General features: G+C 50.8%; 5 protein-coding genes across 5 annotated transcripts; 2 read left to right on the top strand and 3 right to left on the bottom strand.

The window, feature by feature from the left end:
• Nucleotides 1–1,063: 1,063 nt before the first annotated feature.
• Nucleotides 1,064–4,332, top strand: N7471_007888 (putative translation elongation factor eEF-3; the record flags this gene model as incomplete). The annotated part of the gene is made up of 2 exons (XM_057280607.1): nt 1,064–4,181; nt 4,247–4,332. The coding sequence occupies 2 exons, from the start codon at nt 1,064–1,066 to the stop codon at nt 4,330–4,332; spliced, it is 3,204 nt and encodes a 1,067-aa protein (XP_057134867.1).
• Nucleotides 4,333–6,783: 2,451 nt separating this feature from the next.
• Nucleotides 6,784–8,765, bottom strand: N7471_007889 (DEAD/DEAH box helicase; the record flags this gene model as incomplete). The annotated part of the gene is made up of 2 exons (XM_057280608.1): nt 6,784–8,484; nt 8,532–8,765. The coding sequence occupies 2 exons, from the start codon at nt 8,763–8,765 to the stop codon at nt 6,784–6,786; spliced, it is 1,935 nt and encodes a 644-aa protein (XP_057134868.1).
• Nucleotides 8,766–8,995: 230 nt separating this feature from the next.
• N7471_007890 (uncharacterized protein) lies at nt 8,996–11,001 on the top strand (the record flags this gene model as incomplete). The annotated part of the gene is made up of 2 exons (XM_057280609.1): nt 8,996–10,348; nt 10,474–11,001. The coding sequence occupies 2 exons, from the start codon at nt 8,996–8,998 to the stop codon at nt 10,999–11,001; spliced, it is 1,881 nt and encodes a 626-aa protein (XP_057134869.1).
• A 306-nt stretch (nt 11,002–11,307) lies between these two features.
• On the bottom strand, nt 11,308–13,480 carry rscE (uncharacterized protein; the record flags this gene model as incomplete). Its single annotated transcript, XM_057280610.1, has 3 exons — nt 11,308–12,693; nt 12,747–13,327; nt 13,384–13,480. 3 exons carry the CDS (start codon nt 13,478–13,480, stop codon nt 11,308–11,310), a joined length of 2,064 nt encoding a protein of 687 aa, XP_057134870.1.
• Nucleotides 13,481–14,151: 671 nt separating this feature from the next.
• On the bottom strand, nt 14,152–15,002 carry N7471_007892 (uncharacterized protein; the record flags this gene model as incomplete). The annotated part of the gene is made up of 2 exons (XM_057280611.1): nt 14,152–14,667; nt 14,700–15,002. The coding sequence occupies 2 exons, from the start codon at nt 15,000–15,002 to the stop codon at nt 14,152–14,154; spliced, it is 819 nt and encodes a 272-aa protein (XP_057134871.1).
• Nucleotides 15,003–15,006: the final 4 nt, after the last annotated feature.

The following is a 15,006-nucleotide window of genomic DNA, read 5'->3' on the forward strand; positions in this document are numbered from 1 at the left end:
GGGATCCAGCGGTTAAGCATCCGCAGTCGACACGGAGGTGCCAAGTCTGGGTCTGGACAAATACGGGAACATTAGAATAATAACAAGAAGAATCTTCAACACCCTGGCAACTCTAAAAATATGCAGTTCCCTGGGAGAAAACTCGGGTTTCTTCATTGGATGTTTAAATGCTACTGCGCCACTCGGTCATGAGTGGCGAACGGCGCGCCCCTGGCTGGTTCTACGATGTACTTTGTACAACGAGGATAGGAGTGTTAGTACCATACATAGTATGGAATTGGGCTACCCCCGGGTACATCATCTAGAGAGGGTTGGGCACATGAGATATCTGATGGGACTCGAGGTGAGAATCAGAGCAGTTCAGATGAGAGTTTTGCTTCACATCTGTATATTTGTGTAGTAGTGACTGTGGTAGTAAATGGGTATACAACAATAGATGCAGATGTACAATAGGTTATTGAGATTAATCAATTCAATATAGAATCCATGGATATTCAAACAAAAAATAAGAATAAGAATTTAAAAAATAATTAAAAATAAAAAAAATAAAAAAAATAAAAAGCCACCTACTAAGCCTAATACAGCCAGGCAACGGTCTCAACCAATCAGAGAAAGGGGATTCGGGCGAAAGCAGGACTTAACCCAATAAGGGTGCAGGAACGGAGCTACTAAGCCTAATTGGACACTAGTGCGGGACAATCGGCCTGAAAATTTTAACAAAATTTTTTTGATTGCCATTTCATAGGGTTTTGCCGCCCAGGTTATGCCACACGATAAATATCCTCGCCCCCCTTCCCTTCTCCCCCTCCTCTCCTCCACTCCTGCATCTTTTTTTTCGAGGGTCGGCCTCTTCTTTCTTTTTTGTTTTTCTACTCTGCATAGACAGAATAGAAAAAGTCTCGCTCCAATCTTTGAGCGCTCGCGTCTGAAAAAGTTTGACGCCGTTGAGTCTTTTGCTCAAAAAATTTCTTCGATACCCCTCATAGAAAAAAAAGGAAGGATTTTTCTTTCTTTACTCTAATACCCCCCTTCCTCTTTTCCAACCGCCAAAATTTCTTCCAAAATGCCTGCCGCCAACGTCGCCGCTTCTCCTGCCCTCACGGGCAAGGAGACCGCCCAGTCGATCGCTGTCCTCGAGGACCTCATCAAGAACCTCAACATCTCCACCAGCGCCGATGAGACCAATGCCGCTGCTAGCAACCTTGCCACTCTCTTCAGCGGTCCCACCGCCGAGCAGTCGCTTTCTCTGAAGGCCACCGAGATCTTCAAGAAGCAGCTCGCCAACAAGAAGGACGCTACCGCCCGTGAGCGTGCCTGCGAGGGTATCCGTGCTATTGCCTCCCACTCCACAATCGCTCCCGGCGTTGAGCCCCACCTCGTGGCTCTCCTTGGCCCCGTCCTCGCCGCTGTCGGTGACAAGATGGTCCCCGTCAAGCAGGCCGCTCAGTCCGCCGCTGTCGCTATCGTCCAGGCTGTTAGCGGTAACGCCGTCAAGGCCGTTATCACTCCTCTCATCGATTCTCTCGCCAACGCCCAGAAGTGGCCCGAAAAGATGGCTGCTCTCGACTGCATCAACATCCTCGTTGAGTCTGCCCAGATGCAGCTCGGCTACCAGGTTCCTACTCTGATCCCCGTCATCTCCGAGGCCATGTGGGACACCAAGTCCGAGATCAAGAAGGCTGCCTACTCCACCATGGAGAAGGTTTGCGGTCTGATCGTCAACAAGGATATTGAGCGTTTCATTCCCGAGCTTATCAAGTGTATCGCCAAGCCCGAGAACGTCGCCGAGACCGTTCACTTGCTCGGTGCCACCACTTTCGTCACTGATGTCACTGGCCCTACCCTCGCTATCATGGTTCCCCTGCTTGACCGTGGTCTCGTTGAGCGTGAGACCGCCATCAAGCGTAAGACCGCTGTCATTGTCGACAACATGTGTAAGCTCGTGGAGGACCCCCAGCTTGTCGCTCCCTTCTTGCCTAAGATGTTGCCCGGCTTGAACAAGAACAACGAGACTCTTGCCGACCCCGAGGCCCGTGAGAAGACCCGCCAGGCTCTTGACACCCTCTCCCGTGTCGGTAACGTCGTCGACGGCAAGATCCCCGAGGTCTCCCGCGCTGGTGACATCTCCACCGTCGCTGCCATCCTCAAGGAGATCCTCGAGGCCAAGCACAAGGACATCATCCCCACCTCCGAGGAGGCCATCAACTACATTGCTGCCATCGCCGCTCAGCTCGTTGATGAGAAGGAGAACGACCACGTCATCTGGACCCAGAACACCATTCCTTACATCACCGCCCTCGTTGGCGAGGCTGATGCTAAGGCCGTCGCTGAGGAGCTCCGCAAGAAGGCCTGCCCCGATGCCGCTGCCGCCGATGCCGTCGCCTCCGACGAGGAGGAAGGTGTTGACCTTTGCAACTGCACTTTCTCCCTGGCCTACGGTGCCAAGATTCTGCTGAACCAGACTCACCTGCGCCTCAAGCGTGGCCAGCGTTACGGTCTTCTCGGCCCCAACGGTTCCGGAAAGACCACCCTCATGCGTGCTATCAACAACGAGCAGCTCGAGGGTTTCCCCAAGAAGGATGAGGTCAAGACTGTCTACGTCGAGCACGATCTCGACTCTGCCGATACCGAGCAGACCGTCATTGCCTGGACCCAGAAGAAGCTTGCTGAGGTTGGACAGAACCCTCCCCGCGAGGAGCTCGAGGGCAAGCTGCTCAACGAGTTCGGTTTCTCCGAGTTCCAGATCCAGGGTCCCATCACTGCCCTCTCCGGTGGTTGGAAGATGAAGCTCGCTCTCTGCCGTGCTGTCTTCGAGAACCCCGATATTCTCCTGCTTGACGAGCCTACCAACCACTTGGACGTCAAGAACGTCGCATGGCTCGAGAACTACCTCAAGGGCTCCCCCTGTACCTCTATCATGGTGTCTCACGACTCCAAGTTCCTCGACAACGTCATCCAGCACGTCGTTCACTACGAGCGCTTCAAGCTCCGCCGTTACCGCGGTACCCTCTCCGAGTTCGTCAAGCAGCACCCCGCTGCTAAGTCCTACTACGAGCTCGGTGCCTCCGAGATGGAGTTCCGATTCCCCGAGCCCGGTTTCCTTGAGGGTGTCAAGACCAAGTCCAAGGCCATCTGCCGTGTTAGCAACATGTCCTTCCAGTACCCCGGTACCCCCAAGCCCCAGATTCACGGAATTACCTTCCAGGTCTCCCTTGGCTCCCGTATTGCCGTCATCGGTGCCAACGGTGCTGGCAAGTCTACTCTCGTTAACGTCCTGACTGGTGAACTTATCCCCACCGCCGGTGACGTGTACCAGCACGAGAACATCCGTATTGCCTACATTAAGCAGCACGCTTTCGCTCACATCGATAACCACCTGAACTCCACTCCTTCCGAGTACATCCAGTGGCGTTTCCAGACCGGTGAGGACCGTGAGACTATGGACCGCGCCAACAAGATTGTTACGGAGGAGGATGAGAAGGCCATGGACAAGATCTACAAGGTCGAGGGCTCCCTCCGCCGTGTCATTGGCATCCACTCTCGTCGCAAGTTCAAGAACACCTACGAGTACGAGATCTCTTGGTCTCTGGGTGACAACGTCGGCATGAAGTCTGAGAAGTGGACTCCTCTCATGTCCGCTGACAACACCTGGTTGCCCCGTTCCGAGATTATTGTCTCTCACCCCAAGCAGGTCGCCGATGTCGATCAGAAGGAGGCCCTCGCCTCCGGTCAGTTCCGTCCCCTTGTCCGCAAGGAGATCGAGCAGCACTGCGCCAACTTCGGTCTCGATGCCGAGCTTGTTTCTCACTCTCGCATGCGCGGTCTCTCCGGTGGCCAGCGTGTTAAGGTCGTTCTCGCCGCTTGCTCATGGCAGCGTCCCCACCTTATCGTCCTCGACGAGCCCACTAACTACCTCGACCGTGACTCTCTCGGTGCCCTCTCCAAGGCCATCAAGTCCTTCGAGGGTGGTGTTGTTATCATTACTCACTCCCGTGAGTTCACTGAGCACCTGACTGAGGAAGTCTGGGCCGTTAACGACGGTGTCATGACCCCCTCCGGACACAACTGGGTCCAGGGTCAGGGTTCTGGCCCCCGTCTCGACGCCAAGGGTGACGATGATGAGGACAAGTTCGATGCCATGGGCAACAAGATCGTTGTCCAGAAGAAGGTCAAGCTTACTGGTAAGTCATGCAGTTCTTTCTCACTTATACATCACAATGTTCAATTGCTAACGGTTTTCTTACAGGCTCTGAGCTTCGCAAGAAGAAGAAGGACCGTGCTGCTCGCCGCAAGCGTGGTGAGGAGGTGTTCTCCGATGAGGATGACCTTTGAACACCCAGTTGGGGTGTTAATTGATGCATATTATGATCGGTTGATGAATTTCATATGCTTTGCTAGGACAAAATACAATTCTATGTTCAAACATTCGTTATTATCATTTCTAAGACTTGTAGATCTGTAATCTTGTAGTTCGGTGGATGAAAGCTGTTTGCTTATATTGGTTTAACTAACTGCGGAATGAGGCATCTTTTCCCAAAATAGTCACGTCAATACCCCGATCTCTAGGAAGCATCGTGCAGGTTCGCCTTTGTGCTAGGCCGGTTGACTTCATACCCTCGTCCACTCCTATTTGCATGATCTATATCAAACCTTCTGTTTGAACTCAACCATAAGTTCTATTTACACTTATTATACTTCCGTGGTTTATGATCTTCTTTGGGTATCCTCCAGAGCTATATGATTATATTGTGCTTTTTATACGAGCTATCTGGTTTTTTTTTTTTTTTTGCTTTGTCTTTTATGCTCAAACAATGCCTGACTCCATCAAGAACAATACTCAAAAGACCGTCAGTATCAGAATCAGAATCAGAATCATATCTATGGTGTTTCTCTCAGTGTGCGCCGGCTTGATAAGTCTCGGCATGCCGTCCGTCCCTCTAGTCCTGAGCCGAACCTGTATGGCCCCGATAGCTTAGGCCGAGATGTATGCCGAGCAAAAGGTAAATATGATTTAGATAATTTTTGCATATAGAGGGACTGGATTTCATACTGTAATAGTATTCATACCATAGAGCTCTCAGCACCAACTTGAACCAGAATGTGAAGGGTGTTTGTTTGTCGTTCTGTGGGCCTGCATGCCAGCTCTTTGTAGAATTTGGAAGACTAGGGAGCAGTGAAATTGTCTGGCAGTCACTGTTTGTTCATATATTGTGGCCTTGTTTGTTAGGCTTGCAAATAGGTCTAACTAACTAGTTATATAAACTTAGTATGTCCCTGCTTCTTGCAAGACCTTCATTATCAAATTATACCCCGGATCACGAACAACTCGTCTAAAAGTCCATCATTTCTTTGCCTTTACTATGGAATCTATAAAATAGCTGTGCATCTCACACTATCTATAAGATCTTACACACCGTCTAGCATTTGAGGGCCAAGGCTATGAGCTACCATGATGTGAGGGCGAACTAATCCTCATCATGGTCAACCCTAGCTAAAATCTATATAGCAGCCTCCGGAAATTGTCTGGAAATTCCCCATGTCCGACAGCCAGTATGACAGCAAATGGCAAAATATTCAACACCACGCAGGTACGTAAAGCCCCTAAAGTTGTTTATAAGCAGCTACCATTTATCATGATATTTGGTTACATTTACTTCCCCCGAATCATTGGCTAAAGTTCACGCTGACCTCGAAGCTCTTCAGCGCCCAAAAAGCCAGGAGTTGCGAATTAGGCCACCCATAAAGGTATCACCTAGAAGATTGCGGGATTGAATACTATATCCATTGACTGCCATGTATGGCAAGTGGTGCAGCACTTTAGGAGGCCCCCCTGGGACAGTGTCCCCGTCCGAAAGTGTTATATATCGAAACTGCCTCCATCCTTTCCTTTTGTCATTGCCTTGAGAACGCACGAATCAAAGCTCTGCCTTCGATTACGAACCTGATGGTGTTGACGGACGATTGCCGTCTTGTTTCCTGGGACACGACCATACCTGATCTCCAGCGGCGAGGAGGTGGCAGGAGCGGTGGCCTTCGTTCACCAGACGCAGCCTTTCAAGGAGATACGAGGGCTAGTCTTTCGTTATATATGTATATCCATATAAATGCGTGTCTCTCTGAATGATGGGGATTTATCAAAGATCGGAAGCTATACCACCCATCTTGTCGTTTGAGACAGTCCCGATTACGGGGGACAATCCCCACACTCTCACATTCGTAGCATATTCTACGCCTTCCGGGGACAGATTACGAACGGAAAACATGGAAGGCACTACAGACTCCTTTGCATCATCGCGGAGGTGGTTTTTACCACGCTTCTTAGAGCGTATGAAGAGAAGAAGCTCGATGACTTGGAACAAGGCCTCTATGGATCAAATGAAACCCAAATCAGATGAAACCCAGGGAAAAGCGTGATTGTGCGGGTGGGCTACCGGCCGACGAGGGACGGGGAAACCTGGGACGAGAGACAGTCTCGGAACTTGGTGCCTACATATGTACTCAGCTTATATTTTATTTTCATTAATACGAGATATTCTGGTGTTTAACCTTGTCCAATCTGATGGCTGACCACCCCATACCTCGATCGCATTGACCGTTTCAACGTGCTGAAGACCTGTATTATTATTTGGGAATACGATGTTATTATGCCCTTCGGGCTTATCCCGTATGCTAGCATTCCAATATAAGAATCTATGTAAAGCTTGCGCTTTTTGGAGACTGTGAACAGTTTCGCTTGTTAAACGTATCTGTTTCTTGTAAACCATGAAACCACATATTATTCCATCAATTCTCGACTGGCCCGACCTTTACATTAACCCTTCTTTGCAGTTCCGCCATGTTATCCGCTTGTCGTAGCTTTTTCCGCTTCTGAACTTCCAAGTCCTTGAAGCGCTTCTTGCCTCCATGTTTCAGCTTTGTAATCATATCAGCCGCCTGTCCACGAGTCAAGTCCTCGGGCTTCACATTGCCATCTCGAATGCGCGCTCCGTTCAGCATTTTGATTTGTCCCGGTGTGGCTTGGGCCCGTCGCCACGGTTTCCAAGATGCGATGTAATGTTCATCAAACTTGGTACTAGCAAAGGTATCCGCTGCCCGGACAATGGTCTCCAAATCCGAGCCAGTGGCGATCTTCCGAGGACGTGTGAATTGCGGTGCCTCGGTTGTGGGGTTTTTGAATTTCATGACATGATGAGCTGTGAAGATATCATCTCCTTTCTCAATCGTTATCCAGCCAGATATATCGGTGAGCATATATCTGTCATCGCCGACCCGGACCCAGTTGTGTGGGCTGAACGACCGGATGTGTCGCTCGGACTGCATGTCTCCTAAGAGATCGTATATACTGTCATAAGTTGTAAATTGGAGTTTCAGGTCGTTGTCTGAGCCATCGTATGGTTCATCGGCCTCGGGAATGGGTTCCGCTTGACTGCCCTGATCATCATTCTTCTTCATATCTTCCACGCTGGAGTTATCCAAAACTTCGTCTGGGTCCAAGCCGAACAACGTCGGTGTTGATAGGACTCCAGTTGCTAGCGAGGCCACCATATCGATAACATGGCAGTCCTTTTTCCCGGGGAATAAGCGAAGACCACGTCCGATCATTTGGATGAGCAGGTTTCGAGATCTGGTTGGTCGAGCTAGGAGCACGCAGTCGATATTTGGGATATCCGTGCCTTCTGTGAAAAGACCACAGTTTAGCAACACTGGGAATTCTTGGTCCTTGAAAGCCCGTAGCTGTTCCGCGCGGACGCCTTTAGCTGTGCTAGCTGTGATATACCTAGCATCGACGCCATGGTCGCGAAAAGCGGCGGTAAGCTGCCGCGCATGCTCGACGTCGACACAAAATACAAGAGTCGACTTCCGATTCTCAGCACTCGCCATCCATGCCCGAACCGTGATGCTGTTCGTAGATGTAGTATTAACCGCCTTCGAAAGTGATCCTAGGGCAAAGTCTCCGAAACTATCTTTCTTGACTTTGGACAAATTGGCCCCGGACTTGACAGTCGTGAAGACCGCATTGGCCAACCAGTTTTCACCAATCATGTCAATGTAATCCTTGTGATAGACAATATGATCAATGGCAGCGCCCAGTTTGAGACCATCGAACCGTGAAAAAGTAGCGGAAACACCCACCAAGACCGGTCCATTAGCAGATGGCTCGTTCAACCCAAAATGCCCTAGAGCTTCGCGGTATGACTTGGCAACAATATGATGAGCCTCATCCACCAAAATAAGCTTGAATGCACTCGGGTCGAACTTGTACATGCGTCCTCGTGCAAGTGTCTGAACTGACGCGATGATGATGTCCCCTGCTCCCGTCGCAACATTCTTGCCCATTTCTATTTCGACGGTCTTGTCTGGATAAGCGAGACTGCAGTGTTTCGCGGCTTGTTCGACGAGTTCGCGCCGATGGACGATGATCATGGTCTTGGTGGCATTCGCATCGCGAGGAGGGATCCGGCTGATAAGCTGTGTGAATATGACCTGCAAAGATCAGTATCATTTTGGATAAAGAGTAGATCCAGCCTTACTGTCTTGCCAGCCCCTGTTGCAAGTGAAATTCCTAGGCGTCGATGGCCTTCACCCAAATATTTCAGGACGGACTGAATGCTTTCCTCTTGGTAGTCGCGTAGCACAATGCTTGGAGCAACTGTGGACTGTGTCGAATTGAAGCGCACATGGCGCAAAGGTTTTGGGAACAGAGGACGCTTCGCGAAGTATCTCCTTGGGAGTCTCAATCGCGAGACACAGCGTACGAACTCCATTCAGAGGTTACAAATGCTCACTCACTCTCCGGCGAAGCTCAAAAGTAAGAACAAACAGTGCAAACATGCTTATCGATAAGCTTGCATCTCATAGTGGATCTCCTTAGCTCAGCTTTTTTCTGTTTCTATAGCTCTTGATGAAATTGACGTCGCAGATTTCATTAAGGGTGCAGCTGTGATGTTTTGCTACCGATCGTCCCGTATGCGCTGCAAATCTGCGAGCTTGAACCATGAGCGACTCCGCCTCCGTCTATGAACCCGACGACGACGCCGAGTCTGAGTCCGACTTCGAACAACCCGAGCCTGAGTCCGACGTCGAGCAACCCCGCTCGTCTAGTGAACGCTCTTCAACCCCAAATGAAGCTGTGAACGAATATGATTACCGTCGCGACCCAACATTCGAAGGGGTCGGACGTCAAATCGGCGATGCGCTTATGGGACGCGTCCCACAAATGCGTGGATCACTCACATTTCTCCGAGCCTACTCCCACCTTATCGTGCAAAACAAGGAGGTTATTGATTATGCCTCGCTGAGGGAAACTGAGAACAAATACCACGTCAGCCAACATGGCTCGATGGTCTGGACGCCCGCGGAGAAAGAAGTGTTCTTCAATGGACTAAACCGCAAGGGCAAGGGCGGCATCAAAGAGATTGCTGCTGCGATCGGTACCAAGTCGGAACTCGAGGTTATGGAATACATCCGAATTCTGCATGAGGCCTTGCGGGCCCAGTATAGTTCCGAGGTGCACCTGGAGCGCATGCCTGTCTTGAGCGATGTCCCAGCGGCCACAGAGGTCACCCAGGAATGCAGTGGACTACTCGAGGAATATGCGGATGTTCTGTCATTGAAAGAGTCCCTCCTTCAAGCTCAAGCTGGAACAAAGCAACACGGAGATAACTGGATTATCACTAGAGATCAGGCAGATGATCTGATAGAAGAAAAGGATGATAGTGCTCGAGGTGACCTCCGCCTCGCAGCTGATTTGCTGAGCCTTCAATATTGGGTTCGGCTTTCTTATGCTTTGTTCATGAACTTCGGCGGCACACAAGTTGAGAACAACTGGTGGAATCTTGCCAAGAGAAAAGACCTGATCACAGCGTACGGACATACCCCGTCTATGACTGCAGATACTGTAGTGGACTTCTACTCTCTCACTGTTAGTGTCACGCGCCGCTTGGTCCAATCATCCCTCTTCTTCGCGATGTCAAGATTGCGCAGCTCGAATCGCAGTGGGAATGATAGAAAAGGATATGTTCGAACGCGAGATGTGCGGGCTGCCATTGAAGTGCTCAACATGAAGCACTGCAGGCCCAACTTTGTGGACATTGCTCGTCGCAATGAAACTGTCCTGGAAGATATTAACAACCGGAAAGGCTGGGTGCCTACGGTCTTCACCTACGAAGAAGCCGATGAGATCATCGACAAACACGAGTGGACCCGGTACCGTAAAGATGGAACCATGTACAATGATGAAAACGATGGAGAGGAGAGTGAAGAGGACCGGGAAGACGACGACGAAATCATTGACGATGACATTGAAATGGACGATGATATCGGGCCGGATGATGACATCGAAATGGAAGTCAACAAGCAAGAAGCAGAACCCGAGCCAACGCCAGAACCGGAGCCCGAACCCGAATCAGAGTTCGAACTTGAATCAGAGTCAGATTCAGAACTAGAAGGCATTGATCACGATCGTTTGACCAGGCGAGAGCCCCCGAAACGTCAGCGCCAGTTGTATTGCAAGACGAACTGGAATTGGACCCAGAAGAAGAGCGAGCAGACATCGCAGACCAGAACATCAGCCATCGCGAAGAGGCCAACTTCTTGAAGTTAATGGACCAACCCGTGCCGTCCGTCCTTGATGAACCTATGAAGCCAGAAGAAGTCGAGGCCGAGATCGGGCAACTGCCAGAGCGCAGAATCAGAGAAGATCTCTCTAATTGGCGGGATCGGACCGTCTACCGCAGCGAGTGGGAGGAGTACGGGTACGATTTCGCTGAGCTGAAGGAAAACATGGAAATGCCTCCGCTGAAAAGACCCCGATACAACGAACCAGAAGGTGCTCTCTCCGCTCCGGTTGTTTCAGGCGAGGACGCAATAGTTGATAGCGAGGACGATGAGCTTGGATCTCAGCAAGGAGAAAACGAAAACCCATCAGCCGCTAAAGATTCCTGGATGCAATTCTACAAGACAAAGTTTGGTCAACCGGGCGACTCGCAGGAGCCTGAATGAGAGACACTACATTCTACATTGAACAAGAATATAAGATTCCCATCAAGGACATATGATTAAAGAGTAAACACATTGATGAAAAAAGATTCCCAACCCCTAGTTCAAACCCCCTAAGAACAATCCACTTTCTGGAGAGAGGGTGAATCAACAGAAAAGAACTCCAGCAGATAACAGAAAAACAAAAAGTGCGCCTTTTCCAAGCCAGAAAGTTCAGAATATTCATAACTCAGCGAGACGAAAAGCAGTCCCTTTGGGTTCCTCTCTCAGAAGATCCATGGGGGATTATCGTACATGTATCGAGGAAGCCTACAGGTCAAGGGTCTTGTAGTCGGCACCACCTTGAGCGCTCAGAGGCTGGGTTCCAGCCCGCAAATCTCCGCCAACAGGCTGGAAGCTGTAGTGGTTTCCAATGCCTGTAGTAGCAGCATCAGCCAGCATCTGGTTCGTGTGCTCGTTGGGGCCCTGCAGGCTGACAGTCTGGAGCGCATCCTGGGCCTCCTTAACGCGCTTCTTGAACGTCATCCGGTCTAAGAAGAGTTGCTGGCGCGCCTGCTCCAACTCCCGACGCTCAGCCTCGATGATCTCCTCCATCTCGTTGAATTGCTGCAGCTTGATCTCAAACTTCTGCAGGGTGACGTTGACTGCAGCAGAGACTAGGCGGGTCATTTCGCGCTCCTCGTGCGAGGCAAGAGCTCCGGCACGAGCGGCAGATGCGGCCAGAGCGATGGTGCCAAGGGTCTCCTTAGGCTTTGTGGAAACTTGCTGCTCGGCTTCACGTGCAGGGTCCACATCCATGGAATCTTCGGACTTGACTGCATCTTTGCCTTTGTCTTGTCCTTTCTCCAGCTGGCTCCGGAGCTCCTTGCGGATCTCGTCGACAGACCGACCGGCGGCGGCAGCAGCCACTGCGGGCTCCGCCATCTGGGCCAAAAATGCCACAACAGAAAGAACGGGGTTTTCGGACTGGCTGATAGGGTCACGTCCGCTGCCAGACTGAGGCTCGGGGACATCTTCAACGTATTTGTCCTCGATCTCCAGCTGTAAGAACTTCATGACACACTCTTCCCGAGAACGTGTGCCAACGTGGCTCGCAATTTGTTCCCAGTTTTCATCGAAGTTCTCCAAGCCTTCCAGCAACAAAATCACTTCCGAGTCCGACCACGGAGTGTCTTTGTCAGTCAAGTGAGAGTAGCTCTTGTCCTCGAGCTTAACAAAGTCCGAGGCATTGTGGCTAGAAGGCATTCGTCCTTGAAGGAAGCAGTTAGGACAGAGATCATACTTGGTGTCTGGCGTAGTGGCGTTGGCTGATGTTGAAGCCGATTTGGCGTAGTGGAATCGAAGTTTGGTGCAATCAATACCGCAAGAGAAGCAGTGTGCCTTCTTCTTGGATTCCTGAGCAATGTCCAAGCCGTTTGTTCCTTCGCCGTTGGTATGTTTCTCTTTATCTTCGGCGGAGGTGATATCTTTGCCTCTTTCGTCGTAAATGGTGCGGCGTAGTTCGAGGTTGAGGTCGTCTTTAGATGCGGGGATGGAAGAGGCGGCACGCTGTGTGGCTGGATGAAGCTTGCCGGAAGTGACGCTGTGATTTGGTCCAGGCTGGAATGGCTGCAGTCCCCGTGGAGTATCTGCGACAACTCGGAAGTGACCGGTGAATGGCGGTCCAATATTGGACGGCCGTGTCTGAGGGTCAACCTGCAGGGGAGTTAGCTAAGATGCTTGAATGGGAAAAAAACAAGGCCACTCACCTGGTAGTTGATCAAGCCCCACTGTTCAAGGAATGAGTGAACACGCATAATAGCACAGACGTCACCCGCAAGGTTACGACGGCAAGCAGTAACGGTCAAGTACTCGATGGGGTTCAATCGATAGGTATTGATCATGAAGTCTCGATAATCTTTGTATGTAGCAGGCGTCTTGCTGCGGTTGCGGCCATTGAAGAACTCGGCGAGAGCTTTCTTCTCGATTGGGTTAATGGTGTTCATATCAAACCATGTCGCATAGCTGGGGAGGATGATGGCGTGTGTTTGGGTGACGAGTTGTTCGCGCGCGGCGGCTTCCAGAGACGACTTGGATGGCGCGGGTTGCTCTTCACCCGCAGCGTCTTCAAGCCCATCCGCACCCTCCACTTGCGGATGCGACTCGCCCACAGCATCCTCCAAGCCCTCGGTGTCGGGCTTGCCGTCGGTCTCAGTGCCACCCATCTCTTCGTCTTCCTGTTCAACTCCGCCGTTCCGAGGTTTGGGAGATGCGGGAGCATCCATCGGGTTATCGGATCCAGGAGTGTTCTCAATCTTCTTCACGGGCGAATCCTGACGCGATTGCGCTCCTGTCCACGAATTTAGCATTCGGTGCAACATCAAAGCCATTTGAGGGTAGACATACCTGAGGCTTCGCGAGCTACATCAGCTGCGCCATCTAGGCCAGTAACAGACTGGACATTCTCGTGGGCCGCAGCTGGGTTGATGGGAGTGTCATCCATGATGGATCAAAGGAAGCAGCTGTCGCGGTCGGCAGAATGTCAACTCCTTTCCCGTGTATCAATCTGTCTGCCGTGTAAAGCGCAGTAGTAGTATGGGATGGAGCAGGAAAAAGCCAACAATGGCGTAAATCAAGGCCGCGGGAGATGGAAGAGGAGGCCTAAAGTGATGATTGGACGGGTTGCTGGGGGGCACTTGGGGAGGTTGGTCGCGACACGCAAAACTCACGGGTGAGTGCCAAGAGCTGAATCGCCACTAACCACTTTGGGACTTGGCTCCTTTTTTCCGTGGTCAGGTGATTCAATGTACATTATGAGAACTATAAGGATCTGTTTCAATATTTGTTTCAATATTCTGATGCTGTTGTTACCGTTAGTAATTTGAGATTTTGTCAGTAGAGCCCTACAAGATGGGCCACGTCATAGTGCATGGTATATTGTGAAAATATATTGAAGAGTTGTCAGAGCTAGGAAACTATAGAAATTCCACCTGGCTTTATATGTGATACGTCTATTGGCGATGGATAAAAGAGATCGAAATCATAAGACTCGATTACTTTGATATGGATGTTGACGAAATATTTATATAAAATTCAATGCGCTTATAGTCATATTTAACAAAAATGGATAAGATACATATGTGGACACCAATGAAAATGATAATACGATGTCGATTATTTCGGACTCACCGCTTGCTTCTTCTTAGCAGGGAGCTCAGACTCATCCTCAGGCTCATCGTCTCTGCCTCGCTTGGTCCCAGCAGCAGGTGAGTCGGTCGGGGCGGGGGCAACAGCACGAGGTGGCACAGGAGCATATGGACGTACGGCTGCAGCTGCTGCAAGTATATCCAGGGAAGCAGTAGGAGAAACCACAGGACTAGGCTCGGCTGAGCTCGCAACTTCTGCCAGTATTTCAAGGGGAGTAAGTGGATTAGCAGCAGGAGCAGGCCCAAGTACTTGGGTTGCCGCATCTGTAAGCACTTCTAGGTTAGCAGTAGCAGTAACCACTCCTAAGGCAACAGCAGCATAAAGTACATCCCCAGTCCACCCAGCAGCAGGCGCAGCGGCAGCGGCAGCGGCAGCAGTGGCAGGGGCGGGAGAAGGGGCAGGAGGAGGAGGGGGAGGGGGAGGAGGGGGGCAGCAGCGCCAGGCAAAGGTACCCTCCAGGCGGGATCGGTGAATCGGTAAAACCTAAGAATATCGTATAGAATTCCACCAAGGACTGTCTCAGACTCGATCGATTGAACGCTTGATGGCAGCTCTTCCATCCTAGCGAGAATCTGTGCTTGGAACGGGTTACCGGAAGACCGTCTCGAAAACTGGTTTGCCCAGGTATGACCTGGGTCAGCAAGCCAAGCGATTAGCAAAGGGTCGTAGACACTTCGGATAAGATCGAGGACAGACTGACGATCAAGCGCATTCTGTGGATAGTCAAGGTTGTCAAGACGAAGAGGTATCCAGATTCTCTTAGTATTCGTTGCGGATGCCTTCAAATTAGAGTGCAATGTCAAGTTGGTTCGAGGCATGTTG

Source organism: Penicillium samsonianum (genome assembly GCF_028829775.1).
Source record: "Penicillium samsonianum strain IBT 33392 chromosome Unknown utg000004l_segment0_segment0, whole genome shotgun sequence".
Classification (NCBI taxonomy): domain Eukaryota; kingdom Fungi; phylum Ascomycota; class Eurotiomycetes; order Eurotiales; family Aspergillaceae; genus Penicillium; species Penicillium samsonianum.